A 16,236-nucleotide genomic window follows, 5' to 3' on the forward strand; every position below is an offset into this window, starting at 1 on the left:
TTTGTCCCTGCCATATGTGAGTTGGAGACAAATGGGAAACGGGGACAAATGGGATTTATATGCAGAGCCTATTCCATCTGTTCCAGGTGGGAACAAATGGGCAAACATCAGAAAATGATGTGGTCCCATTTGTCCCCACCTTATTGGTGTCGAGACAAATTGGAAACGGTAACAAATGGGATTTATATGCAGCGTCTATTCCATCTGTTCTAGGTGGGAAGAAATGGGAAAACATCGGAAAATTATTTGTTCCCATTTGTCTCCACACCAATAAGGTGGGGACAAATGGGAATACATCATTTTCCGATGTTTTCCCATTTGTTCCCGATTCGCGTGACCTACGCCATGCATGAAGCTGGGACAAATGGGAATGTTTTATATGAATGAATATGAACGGCGGGGAACAAAAGGGATACACCCGATATTAGCATTTGTCTCCGCTCCAATGAGATGGGGAAAAATGGAAATATTTCTGTGCAGCTTCTTTTCCCATATGTTTCTATACACTCATTATAGGTGTATTCCTATTTGTCCCTGCCATATGTGAGTTGGAGATAAATGGGAAACGGGGACAAATGGGATTTATATGCAGAGCCTATTTCATCTGTTCCAGGTGGGAACAAATGAGAAAACATCGGAAAATGAAGTGTTCCCATTTCTCCCCACCTTATTGGTGTGGAGACAAATGGGAACGGGGACAAATGGGAAATAATTGCAGCGTCTATTCCATCTATTCCAGGTGGGAAAAAATGGGAAAACATGGGAAAATGATGTGTTCCCATTTGTCCCTTCTCATGTATGGCGCAGGACACGTGGATAGGGGACAAGTGGGAACACTCCAATAATGCGCCCATTATAACCAATAATGAGTGTATTCCCATTTGTCCCCTCGGGGAACATATAGGAAAAGGCTGCATATAAATATTTCCCATTTGTCCCCGCCTTATTGGTGTGGAGACAAATGGGAACACATCATTTTCTGATGTTTTCCCATTTGTTCCCACCTGGAACAGATGGAATAGACGCTGCATATAAATCCCATTTGTCCCCGTTTCCCATTTGTCTCCACACCAATAAGGTGGGGACAAATGGGAACACATCATTTTCTGATGTTTTCCCATTTGTTCCCACCTGGAACAGATGGAATAGGCTCTGCATATAAATTCCATTTGCCCCCGTTTCCCATTTGTCTCCAACTCACATATGGCAGGGACAAATAGGAATGCACCTATAATGAGTGTATAGAAACATATGGGAAAAGACGCTGCATAGAAATATTTCCATTTTTCCCCATCTCATTGAAGCGGAGACAAATGGGAACACTAATATCGGGTGTATCCCTTTTGTTCCCCGCCGTTCATATTCATTCACATAAAACATTCCCATTTGTCCCAGCTTCATGCATGGCGTAGGTCACGCGAATCGGGGACAAATGGGAATACACCAATAAGCACCCATTATTACCAATAATTACCAATAATGGGTGAATTCCCATTTGTCTTCGCGGGGAACATATGGGAAAACCCTGCATAAAAATACAGAGACAAAAATTACGATGTTTATTCTTGTTAATTGTTAATTATCAATCACATTTTTAATTTTCATTCAAAATTGATTTAATTTTTAATGGTTTGTAAAGCAATAACCATTAATTCTTTTCAATTGTTAGTGGTTCGAAATAAATTAATATTAATGCAAATTGATGATCAATGCAATTGATAATTAATTTTCCTTCAATGGCTAATGGTTAATGGCAATTAACCTTTTCAATGGTTAATTTTTAATGGTCAATTGCATTAACGTTCGGCCAACACTGCTGTGTGTAACCAAAATATATGTGAGAGAATAAATAATAATAAAGAAAGAAATAATAAATAACCCTAACTCCCAAATAATGACTCTACCCTAACTCTACCCCAATGTCCCTATTCTAATGTCAACACAACACAAGCCTTCTTGAGCTTACCGTGGGGCTTAGTCAATTTGTGTAAAAATGTCCTATAATATTTATTTATTTATTTATTATTTAAAATATTATTATATACCTACCTACTTATATACCTACTTAATGTGTAAATCTAGAGGCGAACCTCTATCTTTACAGGGAGGAGTGTGTGTAAGAGGGACCCTAATTTAAGCTGTAAACGTTCGGCCGACAAAACCGAGGTATTGCAAACCCTAGTGTCTGTGTGATTGCCTCCCTCCGCAGTGTAGGCCGTAGCCAAGGGTACTGACGAATAAGGCGCCCTATTCCAAATATAAAATGTGAATATATAAATATATATAACAAGACCACGCTTCTTCAATTACCAACAGATTTCAGTGAGTAAAGATTACTCTTAATGATCCACACGTGAGATCCTGACATCCCTCTGTCAGACCTTGAAGAGAACGTAAGAGGTATAATCGTCACCTGTGTAGGTAAAAAGGTTGACGCCAGGCCCCTCTCGCGACCTGGACCTAACACTCTACTGGATTCCCGGAAAAGCCTGTTTATCACCGCTAGGTTAGGCGTTTCCGGTTGATTGACCGTGCAATCAGACACTAATCTGGCTCTAAAACACAAAAAACACCAAAACACACGTAAGTATTTACACTGAACTAACAATTGAACAGTCTGACAAAAAGCAGCATAGTAGCTACGTAAAGTCAAACATCCAATCGTCAAAATAACACCTTTGTTTTAACGTCTACGGGCGAGCCAGAGATCGTGACAATCCGACGGACAAAAATAGAATCACCAGTTCCCAGCTTGGCGTGGGGGTATTTATAACCATAAAAGACATTAACGAAACGCGTTTGACGCATTTGACGCGTTAGGCGCACTTCAATATAAGATCTTTGTTATTTATTTCCTTTAAACTCGAGTACCAATCTTGAGTAGTTTTAGCAAAGAGATGTGATTCCCATAAGACAAGTAAAGTCAAAAGAAACCCCTTGCCTCGGAAATCAAGACAAAGTTACTCTCTAACAGATGGCGCCACTCCCTTGATATTAAACAATTCTAACTCACATCAATGTAAAAAAACACGGATCAAAGCACATGACGATCCAAAATTAATAAAAATCATTTATGTCTATATGTAAATATATAAGTTTTATGGATATTTTTATACATTTTCATCTTTAGTTTCAATACTGCGTCAACAGATGGCAGCATAACCTTCGCGACTACAAAATTCACCGACAGTAATTCTCTATACACATTCCATTCTCTTTGGTTTCAGCGAATCACTTTTTCTGATTAATGGCCCACTACGAAACTTGACTCTATTAAGTTTTTTGTTTGTTGTTTCGGATTTCTCGTGAGAATGTTTTGTTTTTATTTAAAATTAATTTACTGAATGCATACATTATAGTTACTTACATGTATTTATTTTAATTAACATTTGTACATATTAATTGAGGTTTTAAAGTTTATGAAAAAATATTATCGATTAATCAGCTGTGTCAATCATTATTTATGTTAACTAGATCAGCTAGTGCGTCTAGTTACAGTACACTCTGCTTTTCACTTCGATTGCGAGGAAAATATACAAAAAATCAAATATTTTAGGTTATTTTAACGTATTTATTCAATACTAAAGAAAATTGTTCTTGGGCCGGTCGGAGGCGCGGGGCACGCCGATCGGGAGAACGCCGGTCGGGGGCGCGCCGGCAGGGCTGGCAGTTTGTATGGCACATGGTCTTCTATTCCCAGAGTGACACGGGTCTACATCACAATAACATTGCCACTTTATTTCAACATAACATGTTACATGGGTACATTATACCTATGGTTAATAAGTTAAAATATTTCTTTATAATTTTATAATTTTTATTTATATGTATTTTATCTTAAATTTTACAATAACACGTCATTTTTAATTATTCGTTAGCAATATCTTCCGATTCACGACAGAAATTTCAGACGTTCGGGTAATTCTGTTTACACCACTGACAACACAGGATAGCGCTGTCACATTTGACAATTCGGATCTAGATAACTTCATGCCCTGACCGTCATCCTTGTCGAACGCGTGTTAATTGTTATTTCCTTCTCGCTCAGTGTCAGCAGTCGCAGTGTTTTCCAAACTTTTCACGCTGTAAGCTTGGTAATTAATGTGTAACTGTGAATTAGTTTTTCAAACGTTTGTCTTGTATAGATAAACAAAGTTTAATTTAATACATTAGATTTGTTTTATTTTACTATGTTTCTACATGAATAACTTAAAATTATTGCCGTTAAAATAATTTTCACCGTTGGTTAAAATTCTCCCACATTTTAAAGTTTGAGAACCTGTAAACAGCATGATGACGTAGGCCCGTGTCAGTTAGGTCATACGCGAATCTCGGAATAGAGTACCAGGCGGAGTATATTATTATACCATGGTATGGCAGAATTTGGACTTTATTGCTAAGTCAATAAGGGTCGTATTAGATGATTTTACTTTATGCTCTAGAGCATAAAATGCGATTTTATGTCGTCTACGCACGACATAAAGGTGCACTTTTTGAGCATGAGAAGTGAAAAAGAAGTTTTTTTCACTTCAAAAATCCTGGGCTGGTCACACTTTGTGTAGTAGGAATTATAGTTTTGATACTAGAAAATATTTTTGATTTTCTGTGCACACGTAAGGTACCTAAGAATATAAGTTAAATATACGTTGACGTGCACTCAAAGTCAGCTCATATAATTTCTACCACTATGTAAAGTACAGTCAACGATAATCACATATGTTAACACTTTCTCACCATATACCATTGTTACAAGGCGAAAATGAAATGTAGTGTAAATAAAACCTAGCTCGATAATACCGTAATATTAATCCATCACGAAAAAAAATACATACGTATTGCCAAATATGCTAAATGCTAAGAATCAAATTATTTATAGAGCACCAACCTCCTAATTTGTTTACAATTGCTTAGGATTTGTAAACATTGCAGTTTTTCGTTATACAACGCTACACGTCGACTTCGCACATTGTCGTAATTATTTACGAACTTAAATAATAGTTTGCGAACCTCACTCAATATAGACATTATTAATATTATTTAAAATAAACCCCTTATAAACCGCAAACAATTTGAATGAGTGACATAAATTGCATAGACTTATAATATATAGAGACGGTGTCTCAGCGAGCTGTCACTGTTGCCACTTTTGTTTAGTGTACGATTAACAATGAGGCCCACGTTGCTGTAGCCATAGTCTAATAAAACATGGTCTTCCATTCCCAGAGTGACACGGGCCTACGTCACAACAACATGGCCGCTATATATAGCGCTATCGCATATTATCATATAGCGCTGTCGCATGATGACGTAGGCCCGTGTCAGAGGGGCTACCGCGAAAACCGATATTCGCAAATTGCGGGGATCTTTCTCTTTTACTCCAATGAAGGCGTAATAAGAGTGACAGAGAAAAATGCCCGCAATTTGCGAACTTCGATTTTCGCGGTTACAGCCCAGTTAGGTGACCTAGAAAAGACGGGAATGGAGTACCAGGCGGAGTATATTATTATACCATGGCTGTAGCCATGTCGATAAAGTCATATCGATAAACTATCGACATTTCTTGCAATTTTAATTTTACTTCAAAGGCTTAACGATACCTAAAATTACCAAAAACGCTTTTATACTTTATTGTGGTTATCAGATCACAATTTTATAGTCATGCCCCAGCAGGGAACCAAGGGAAAGTTCAGATATTTAATTAAAATACATGAATACGTCCTAAAATAGGTGTTCCGCAATAATTGAATTATATTATTATATTATAATATATTCATTATCCATTAGCATTTCAATTATGTTTATGTTTAACGAAGATATTGAAGCTTCAATTAATCGCTATTTCGTTCCGCTGTGTAGCGTTTATCGATATATAACATGATTAAAATCGACTTTTCACATCCCTAAAAGAGCACACATATACGCTGTTACGCACACATACACAGCTTGGGCGCATCAAGAAAGGCAACACTTGATTTGAAGTCCACCTTGTCAACAGTATGGTTGTCCTTTTTTGACAAACGGCATTTTTAAAAGAGCGAGGAGAGAGAAATGATACTAGTTGCTGCGACGTGAAAGAGAACAGAAAACGTTGGGCCCTTGATAAATTGACAAGTTGACAACTGACTTTTAGTTTTTTTTTGTAAATCATAGACAATTAGTGATACAACAACGAAATATCTGTCAACAATTTTTGGCTAGCCAGACCTTTCTTTGAGCCAGACTCTACTTACTTTACTTTTTCATATATAACCTGATTAACCTGGGCTTTAACCGCAAAAATTGAAGATCACAAATTTCGGGCGTCTTTCTCTGTCACTCTAATTAGGTCTTCATTGGAGTAAAAGAGAAAGATCCCCGCAATTTGCGAATATCGGTTTTCGTAGTATATTTAACTCGTTTTGGAACGGCCCTAACTATACCAACATTTTGAATATGACAGTGACAGCCTTCACTTTGACATACTCGTGACCATTGAGGTTAAGAATTTCCTAAATATGTTTTAATTTTTATTTCTACGCAGTGTTACTGTTATGCAACCGTAAATATTGCAACCACGCCAAGAACTTATGTTTTATCGTTACACGTGCACATTATTTTTATCCCAGCACCTGGCACAGGAAACGGGAGATATTTTAAAAATCGTAAGTGATTTTTTTATAATTCACTTTTATGCATTATTCTACCTTCCCGAATGAATATATCATATTATGCATGTTGCAAACATTAAGATATTGTTGTAAAACAGTGACATACCTATTAATATATTTTCTATATTTTTTCTAGGCACTTGATCGCCACCACTCTGATGAATGGCAATTCGAAGGGCCTTTTCACATGCTTATAAATCCGTTAAGCAAGCTAGAAGAGCAGCATTCAGTCGCAAGAACCTGTTTTACACCAATGTCTTAATATCAATAGGGATCTCAACTATGGGTGACATGCTTGAACAGAGTTATGAAGTGTACAGAAAAAAGATTCCTGGGTATGATTTGAACCGCACTGCACAGATGGGCTTCTCAGGGGCCACCGCCGGTGTAATCTGCCATCACTGGTATAACATACTTGATAGAATTATTATTGGAAGATCTTTGGATATGGTGATTAAAAAATTGATGCTAGACCAATTTGTTAGTTCACCAATTATAATCTTATCATTCTTTGCCACGGTAGCTATTTTTGAGGAGAATCCCTGGGAGAATTTCACCGATGAAGTCAGGGATAAGTTCTTGATTCTCTACAAAGCTGAATGGGTGGTGTGGCCTCCAGCACAAATAATTAATTTTTATTTTCTACCAACCAAGTACAGAGTACTGTATGATAACACAATCTCACTTGGTTATGATATCTACACATCTAAAGTTAAGCATGACAAATCTTTGAAGAAAGAAAGAGATAAGGAATAACCTTTAACTCATGTTGAATATTTTTTACGGAGTGAATGTTTAATAAATGAATGATTTTCATGTCCAATCCTTGTTCACATATTTGTGGTTAGTTAATAAATCGTTTTGAAAAGTGGCACAAAACCAAAGATGGAGTGAATTTTGCAATGGGTCATTTCTCAGAAATGCTGAAAAAGTATTTGTTAAGTATATTTTTGAAGATTTAATTTTATTCACTCTGGTAGTACCTAATTAGTTCATTTTCACCCACTTCTATTCATCCATCATTGGCGTACCCATGTTATTTAGACTTTAGTACATATTACTGCAATTAATTTAACTATAGGCTCATCAGCAGTCATATTATTGTTGTTATCATGATATAACAATACAGAACCTTACAAAGCAACTTTCTGGTAGAGCAGAGTGCTATATCATTCCATGACATACATAAAAAGTGTGACAATAATATGCATGCTGCTGTCTCCAAAACTTTCTAAACTTTTGATTGTCTTTTCTCTTTCAACTCAACTCAACTCAAATCAAAGATAAGAATGAGTGTATGGTTTTTTTTCCAGATCACCCAGAATGCAGTCAATGACCATGGGCTTCAGAAGGCTGATGACAAACTTCCGTGGCTACAGTCCCGTCTCCAAGTTCAGAAGAGTAGTGGAAGTGGCGTTCAGTGATAAATATTTATTATACACAAATGTTACAATTTCCTTAAGTCTATCAGCATTAGGTGACATAGCAGAACAGAGCTATGAATTATACTGTAAAGAATTAGAATGCTATGACATGAAACGGACTTTACACATGGCTTGTTCAGGAGTTGCTGTTGGTATTTTGTGTCATCATTGGTACAAAGTTTTAGACAAATTTATCGTAGGAAAAACTTTTGATATGGTTGTTAAGAAACTGATTCTTGATCAGTTCATATTTTCGCCTATAATGATTGTAACTTTCTTTGGGAGTTTAGCATTGTTTGAGGAGGATCCTTTAGAAAATTTTAAAGAAGAAGTTACAGGTAAATTTATTACCCTTTATCAAGCCGAGTGGGTTGTGTGGCCGCCTGCGCAGATCATTAATTTCTATTTCCTCCCCACTAGATACAGAGTATTGTACGACAATACGATATCATTAGGATATGACATATACACCTCACAAGTTAAACATAGTAAAGGAAAGAAAATATTTTTAGACAGTAATGGTAAAAAACCGGATTCATCTTGATGATTATCAACATTTTCTAGTACAATTTATATACTCAAGTAATTAGTCAGTTTAAGTGTCAGGAGTTGAGAAGTTTACTTGCGACATTCGTGGTTACCGTTACTGAAAGCGATGCTGTGATAATCAATAAATATATATCTATTATTTATTATTTAATTCTTTGAACGCCAAGGCCGCTTATCCTTAAAGGGGCCCACTGATTAACAGTCCGCCGGACGGTATCGGTCTGTTAGTTGTTCGGAACTCAAAATATTGTACTAACTGACAGGCCGATACCGTCCGGCGGACTGTTAATCAGTGGGCCCCTTGTATGTGTGTGATGACTGATGGTCAAACCTACGATTTTTGACCACGACACACATATTTGAAAGGTTAAAAGTTCTTAGCGTAAAAGGGTTTTAAATGACATGCAATGTTTGTATTGTAAGTAGTAATTTTATTTGCCTTGTTTAATGTATGTATTATATGTCAATTATACATATTGTTATACAAGCTCTAGTTTTTTTTTTCACTACTTAATTTAATTAATTCAACATCAAGGTCGCTGCGATATCGGGTCGGCGATATCTGTGATAACATGCTGTCTTGCTCTAAGAGCCACAAACGACCGGTCAAGCCATGCAGCTACTTAGTTACTTAACTACACAAGTTTAAATATAAATGTTCCTCCACATGTGCGTAAATATTCATATTTCGTACATACCTACAAGGCGGACACTGTTTCAAACGGCACATGAGATTTGATACCAATACGATTTTATGATTGCATCACATGCAAGCGGGACATACTGAGATAGAAAATCAAATACCGTTTAAATAGTTTACGATACTTTAATACGTTCGTTTCCAAACCAACGTGTAACGCTAAAGTATATAGGTATGTGAGTGAAAAGCGGGTGTTCTTGCGCAGATGAAAAGGAATAAGTCATTTCAATTAGGAGTCAAGAACGGTTCTTCAGCCGACGAATTCCGTTGACTCGTTTTCAAATTATTCAACACGCTGCTGACAACAGAGTTCTCAAATATCCTTTCGGGCCATGACTCCGACCGTCTGTTGTTTTCACAAATCACCGGCATGCGGCTAGATCTTGGTGTTCCTCGATGGGACCGGAACGATCGTGTTCTATTGTCTCTGGTTCCTAGTAAGGAGGTTAGGAGCTTGTCGAGTGCGGCGATGTCTTCCTTTTTAGTGGGATGTTTGACGCTGGCGCGGGGTGATGCTATGCTGGAGCGGCGGCTGGAACGTAGGGAGACTGGCGTGCGAGACTGCATGCCGATTGTACGGAATACCTGGGAAAAGGTGTATATGTATGAGTCACCGTGTCCCACAGTACCTATTGCAGAGTACCTAATTCTTTATAAATGAAAAAAGTAGGATTATAATGCTCATTTTGTATTTCGACGGTGTAGATAATTGGCGCAGTCGCTAGGAACTCTGAGGGCCTACAGCGAACCACGTTCGATGTGTTGCCTCCCTGTCACACTTACGTAACGTGGTTCACGGTAGACCCTCAGATTTTCCACAGTCGAATCGTATCTCTATCTCTTCTATCTTTGCATTTAGCCCGGTTACATAGATATTAGATAGTTACCTACAGACGATGTGAGATGAATTCAGAATTTTCAAAGTAAAGCACCAGGAAGGATTTAACATTCATTGTGATTGTTAATTGGGTGATACTTAATTGTGAAGTATTACATACCTCGTCAGCATTGTGACTCTGGTAGCTCATCCGCTTAACTTTCCTGTAAGTCTCGTCATCAAGGGCTTCTTGTACTGCAGCTTCTAACTTGTCTTTGATATCTTCATCAGATCCTTGGTTAAGATCATCTAAAATGAATCTGTCGGAAAAATAATTAGGAAATAAAAAACAAGATTAGACCTACACACGGCTATCACGTTTGACAATTACGTAAGCGTGTGCGTGAACTCGATCGCATTCCCTGTTTTTCGCACCTATACATCAGTAGGTATTACGAGCGAGACGGACTGCGATCGAGTTCACGCAGACGCTAACTTAAGCGTCGTGTAAACTCGTGGTACGGCTACTGGATACGACTAAACTTAAACGCTTGATAAAAAATAACTCCGGTTTTTACACCCAAAACCTATCGAATAAGATACCTATCGAAATCGATAAAAATTCAGCATAAATTATGTAAGTAGGTCCATTTCCAATTTATAATTATATTCTGTTAAAATAATAGCCGCAACATATATTATCAGTATTCTGTATTTCTGTAAGATTCCCACGTTACAGGCTGAGCATAGTGTGGGGATCACTGTACTGCCTCTCTTGGAATGCTAATGAGTATTTTTTTTTTTAATTTTTGATATTAATCCTAAATCCTTAAACCAAATCGGTTCTTACTCAGTTCGTTCGTCCTGTTCGGCTTCGTGCAAATTAGCCCTGTTTGCCTCTCTAGCCACTCTAATGTCTTGTTCCCAAAACCTCCTCAAATCCGGAGTCGAAGTGTACGGCGCGGCGACCTCCTTAATCTTCAAGAACATTATGGCCGTGATAAATATGCAGATTACGTTGACTATTGTAAGACAGCAGCTCACGATGCCTGAGGGATTTATTAAATTAAATTAACGAGATTACTCCATTATCTAATTAAGACATTTTGCCAAGAAGCTCATAAACGAAATGGAGATATCACGTCAGAAAAGGACTTTACCGACTTCAAAAAAACCGGTCAAGTGCGAGTCGGACTCGCGTTTCAAGGGTTCCGTGCATTACCCAATTTTTAACAATGTATTTTTTTATGTGGAACGTGAATGATATGTTTTTAAAAAAACCCGTAGGGGCCGGATCAAAAACTAAGTAATTAAGTCCGACTCACGCTTGTCTGCACATTTCTAATAGGTTTTCCTGTCATCTATAGCTAAAGAACTATTTTTGTAGGTATTTTTTTCAAAATTTTAGACCCAGTAGTTTTGGAGATATAAGGGGGTAATGGTCGGACAGACAGACAAACGCACGAGTGATCCTATAAGGGTTCCGTTCTTTCCGTTTGAGGTGCGGAACCCTAAAAAGGAGGAGGTTCACAATTCGTTGGAGTCTTTTATTTTCTTGGGCTTAATGGCTAATTTCTTTAGTGTTACTTAGCATCGCGCATGTGATACCGCTGGGTTTGTAGACGTCCATAGGCTGCGGAGACCGTCTCGGAGACTTTCTTTAGCTCAACTTTCTTTCTACATTCATATCCAATTTGTTTATAAGCTTCTCGCATAGCTAAAGGTCCTTTAATAAAGGATACTCACCGTTAACAGCGAATTCTATGGGCAGATAATCGTGATATAAGGGTTCGTAAGATGAATTGCCGGTGTAAGCTTCTCCTTTTATATGCGGTATTTTAACTCCTGGATACAACAGCCAGATGCAAGCCAAAGCCCAATATAATCCCTAAAAAGAATTTATGCAACAAATATTTTCTGTACACGGTCATTCATTGAGGATATGCCCTATTCGCATTAAGGATGACTTACGCTAGACCGTGCCGCGCCCGGGCTGAGGCGTCCGACATATGTCATTTTTTATGATGGCTGATCGGTGATCACATGGTGCTTTCCATAGAAAACGAAGCGCCGAAAGCTCAGGCCCGGCCCCGGCCTGGTCTAGCGTGAGTCATCCTTTAATCTGTAGTTAATAGACAGTAGGAGTTTCACTCACACAATTCACGACTGGTGGTAGCAGTGATGCCGAAATCGCGATACCGATCAAAGGCCCAGCGCTCCCTTGTAGTAAAGCCAAAGCCACACCCGTGCCTGATGTTAAGGCCCAGAGCACGCCCATCCAAAGGGCACGAACGTTTCCTCTGAAATAAGTTTTATATGTGTAGGAACTTATAAAAATACTATATGTGGAGAGTTGGAGACCTTTTGGAGTTGGGTTGGCTTTTAAGCGTGGTGGGGACCACGTACCGATTGTGCAGTCAAGTGGCTGTTTTGCCTGGTGGAATACTAACATGCTGTTACAAAATAAATTATTACGAGTTTGTACCTATAGCAACATTCATAAATTTACTGGTTTCTATAGCAAACTGTCGATGTTCTTCTGTAGACAGTTATTATTATTCGTTTCATTTCATACGTACTATTGGATTTTTAATTCATAAAAATTACTTGCTCGTTCCCTACGGCCACGGCCCTAGTTGTGCTATTAACATGTCATGGTCCTTCAAGCCGGATATATGAAATTTTAATCGCTGGATAAGTCTCGGTTTGATGGGTGTAACAATGATTAGTTATTAGCATTTTAAACTAGGTAATGTTTACCTTGATTTCATCTCTTCAGTGGGCCAATCACCAAAACCCCATGGCATTTCTGTAGTTCCTAAGATAAGTCCAAATATAAATCCAAAAACTAGCGAGAAGAACATTCCCAGAACAAGGCTTTCGAAGCCGCTTCTGACGAGGCTTCTATCGGCTATGATGGTTCCGAAAGTTATGGACATCACAGGACCCATAAGGGGTGATACCAGCATAGCTGCTACTATGTTTGAGGCATTGTTTTCTACCAGGCCGAGGGCAGCGAGGGAGCTGTGAACAAAAGTAAACACAATACATGGCGCTTTGTAGTCAACGGTTCATTAATATACTAGTGTATTAAATTCTCTGTAGGCAAGATAAATAATATACCTTATTAGAAAAAAAAAAACAATAAATAAGAATAAGTTTTCTCAATAAGTTAAGAGTGAAAACGTTTGCAAGCAGGATTGTGCTTGAAAGTATTTGAAAGTAACTGTGTTTTAAGTTTAATTCCATTGGAGTTATATGTTCGACATAAATTGTATTTCGATCTGTTCATACTTATATCATCTAGGTACGCTAGGTACTTACTCAGCAGTGAGAATTAGAGTGAGATAGTCGAAGGATAGTTCGCCGCCTCCTCTAACACCGTCAACCACTTGCTTCACAGTGAGCTTTGACCGAATCGACTCCACAAAACTGCGCCAACGCTTTGCTTCGTCCGATTTTCGTCTACAAATGATGTATTAAATGTACTTCAAACACAATTGAAATTCGATTTAATTGAGTACCAGGGGATTGTCTATTCATAATAAAATGATATTTAGTTAATTTAGTACTAACTAAAACTCACATAATTGTGTCCTCGTCGTAATCCTCATGTTCAACGGCTGAGTGTACAACACTGCATGGTAAAACGCTGGAAAACCAAACACATTTTTAGAATATCATCGAAAAGTCAGATGTAGGGGAGTTAGGGGACCATTGGGCTGTCGGGAGGCTCGGGCACCCCCTTGTAAATTAGGACATTAGGGGTGCCCGAGCCTCCCGACTGCCCAATGGTCCTCTACCTCCTCTACCGAAGTAGGTTGTACCTACGTAAGAGAAGCTTGACTGTATTTATTTGGCGAAGGACTGGCAATTTGTCAGGAATGATTCCAGGAATACACTTGTAATTTTGATTTGATTTTAGTTATGTGTCAAGCTCATTTTATGTAGGTACATACACATACATGCTGGTTACATCTAGTAAGTACATGTCGTGATGGCATTTCTTTACCCACTTCTAGCTTATTAGGCCCTTCACCGACTCAAGCGGGGTATTTACTCGTACCATCGTGGGTAAAAACCGTCGCACGCGTCCGCGCCAGTTAGCGTTTCTCATACTATTTTTCGTCAAAACAGACCATTAAATAATAACAGATGGTCTTACCTTACAACTGACTTCCATCTGACTCCGATCCCCAGCTGGGTCAGACAATGCAGCATGGTTTCGCACTCATCTCCAGTGGGTAGTGGGAATATGACCTCGTAATAGTTTCCGGGTTTGTCACTGACCCATACTACTTTGCTCACTTCAAGCTTGTCTAGCAACTCTTGCAATATCTGTTCTCCGGATAAAAGTGTAAGTAGCAAATTACAAAGAGCTACATACCAGTGTTTCTTAGGCACATTTTAATTTTATCAATAACACTTAACTGTGTTAAGTTTATTCAACGAAAATAGAGGGTAAAAAATAGTACGGTTGATGTGATAGAAAGCGGTAATTTGCAGCCTACTAGGTACACCGTCTGTACCACGTCTGTACTTTAGTTGATCTATATTACTCTTTGATCAATATCCAGGGGATATCATTATAATAATATGCATAATATTATGCATGCACCATCCCTTTCTTCAATAGCTCATCACTGTGAACTCTTAAAACTTACTTCTCCTATTATGGAATTCAGTACAAATGATTTAAGTCTAGATCCTACAATTACTACCTGGCACTATATAAATCGATGGGGTTTAAATAAGTATACTACTAAAAAACTTACGCTCTCCAACGTGAAAAACTTATCTTCCTCTTTAATGTTATCCAAAGTCGCGTTATACGCCTCATTGTAATACTGCTGAGTCAACTGCACAGGTATACTTCGAGACTTCTTATTCCTCAGCTCTACCTCCAGCTGATACGGCTTGAACGAAGACGGAGTTTGGATCGGGAAGTTTTTAGGTTTCCCGTATCTTAACACATGTTCGTAGTTACTTGAGGGAATGCAAACGATGAATATGACTCCTGAAGGCATGGCTGCGTTGCGGTAAAGTGGCACGAGAGAATGGTTACAGATAATAAGTGGAAGGTAATTTAACCCTGATTAGACGTATTACTGTTGATATGTTAATTGGTGAACGGTTGATACTGCCACGGCCAAGTGCAATGAGCACAAACACAATGTACCACACATCTATAAATAGGGGTGCCCCTTAATACGCCTAATATTAATTGTCATAATATGAATTCGCATAACAGGTTTGGCATAACATAATTGTGCATAACATTCTAAATCTAAATCTAAATCATTGAACAGGCATAATATTAAAAAAAGCATACCACTTATTGCGCATAATAATGAATCCGCATAATTTAAATATGCATAACATTATTAACTATAACTTTATTTGGCACAAAATGAATTAGCATAATTTAATAAAGCAAGAGAATTAGATGGATCAAGGCAAAACCAACTCGGTTTGGTCAGGTTCACAAGGCTAAGACAGGATCGAGCGAAACGAAGCAAAGCTGTTGTAACAAATAATAATATTTTTGCTGTAAAACATTATTAAAACGTAGTAAGTTCGTGTTCTTCTTTTTTTTAATAGGATCAGGATTCGAATCGCTGAAGTCCCTAGAGAAAGGCCGCAAGATTACTAATACAATTTTTGGCAACCGTATTGTGATATTTGTGATCTAAGAAAGCGCTACATTAACTTACAACTTCGTTGTTCCGAACCTACTGAACCTTCATTCGAGCCGCTCTGTCTACATTTTTATTTATTTACCTTTTATATTTATACCATTTAATAATTATGCAAAGTAACTTTATGCTTATTATATTTATCCCAAGTCATCGTTATGACAATTTACGTTATGCGCATTAACATTATGCGTAATGAGGTATGCGGAATAATGTTATGCGATTTAGAAATTATGCGTAACATACGTTATGCCAATTCGAATTAGGAGTATTACGTTATGCGAATTAATATAGACCCTATAAATAGACATACGAGCACTTACTTAATAACTAGTTGTTAAAACTACATATGATACATCCACAAAGCAGTTTATTGGGGTGATTTTGTTACGTTTGACCATAC

The 16,236-nt window shown here is 37.9% G+C and overlaps 3 protein-coding genes across 4 annotated transcripts; 2 read left to right on the top strand and 1 right to left on the bottom strand.

Annotated features, from left to right (window-relative positions):
- Positions 1-6,416: 6,416 nt before the first annotated feature.
- LOC134795496 (mpv17-like protein 2) lies at positions 6,417-7,443 on the top strand. Its single transcript, XM_063767349.1, has 2 exons — positions 6,417-6,641; positions 6,784-7,443. Exon 2 carries the CDS (start codon positions 6,810-6,812, stop codon positions 7,401-7,403), a length of 594 nt encoding a protein of 197 aa, XP_063623419.1. The 5' UTR covers positions 6,417-6,641; positions 6,784-6,809; the 3' UTR covers positions 7,404-7,443.
- On the top strand, positions 6,912-8,746 carry LOC134795495 (mpv17-like protein 2). Of its 2 annotated transcripts, none has more exons than XM_063767348.1 (2): positions 6,912-7,051; positions 7,961-8,746. In XM_063767348.1, exon 2 carries the CDS (start codon positions 7,971-7,973, stop codon positions 8,613-8,615), a length of 645 nt encoding a protein of 214 aa, XP_063623418.1. In that variant the 5' UTR covers positions 6,912-7,051; positions 7,961-7,970; the 3' UTR covers positions 8,616-8,746. The 2 variants fall into 2 exon arrangements, with proteins under 2 accessions (XP_063623418.1, XP_063623417.1); XM_063767347.1 differs by lacking the exon at positions 6,912-7,051 and adding an exon at positions 7,440-7,584.
- A 714-nt stretch (positions 8,747-9,460) lies between these two features.
- Positions 9,461-15,304, bottom strand: LOC134795497 (uncharacterized). The gene is made up of 10 exons (XM_063767350.1): positions 14,913-15,304; positions 14,303-14,475; positions 13,724-13,789; positions 13,462-13,602; positions 12,898-13,161; positions 12,293-12,437; positions 11,884-12,025; positions 10,988-11,186; positions 10,319-10,457; positions 9,461-9,905 (listed from the first exon to the last, which is right to left on the bottom strand). Exons 1-10 carry the CDS (start codon positions 15,162-15,164, stop codon positions 9,546-9,548), a joined length of 1,881 nt encoding a protein of 626 aa, XP_063623420.1. The 5' UTR covers positions 15,165-15,304; the 3' UTR covers positions 9,461-9,545.
- Between the last annotated feature and the right edge of the window lie 932 nt (positions 15,305-16,236).

This window comes from Cydia splendana, chromosome 12 (assembly GCF_910591565.1).
Source record: "Cydia splendana chromosome 12, ilCydSple1.2, whole genome shotgun sequence".
In the NCBI taxonomy this organism is placed as follows: domain Eukaryota; kingdom Metazoa; phylum Arthropoda; class Insecta; order Lepidoptera; family Tortricidae; genus Cydia; species Cydia splendana.

Bases quoted from the DNA above. Each gene is read 5' to 3' on its own strand.
- LOC134795496 (XM_063767349.1), top strand. From the start codon at position 6,810: ATGGCAATTCGAAGGGCCTTTTCACATGCTTATAAATCCGTTAAGCAA.
- LOC134795495 (XM_063767347.1), top strand. From the start codon at position 7,550: ATGGGTCATTTCTCAGAAATGCTGAAAAAGTATTT. The intron at 7,585-7,960 runs GTTAAGTATATT...TTTTTTTTCCAG, and splicing joins GAAATGCTGAAAAAGTATTT to ATCACCCAGAATGCAGTCAA.
- LOC134795497 (XM_063767350.1), bottom strand. From the start codon at position 15,164: ATGCCTTCAGGAGTCATATTCATCGTTTGCATTCCCTCAAGTAACTAC. The intron at 14,476-14,912 runs GTAAGTTTTTTA...TCCGGAGAACAG, and splicing joins AGTTTTTCACGTTGGAGAGC to ATATTGCAAGAGTTGCTAGA. The intron at 12,026-12,292 runs GTGAGTGAAACT...AATTCTTTTTAG, and splicing joins TACCACCAGTCGTGAATTGT to GGATTATATTGGGCTTTGGC.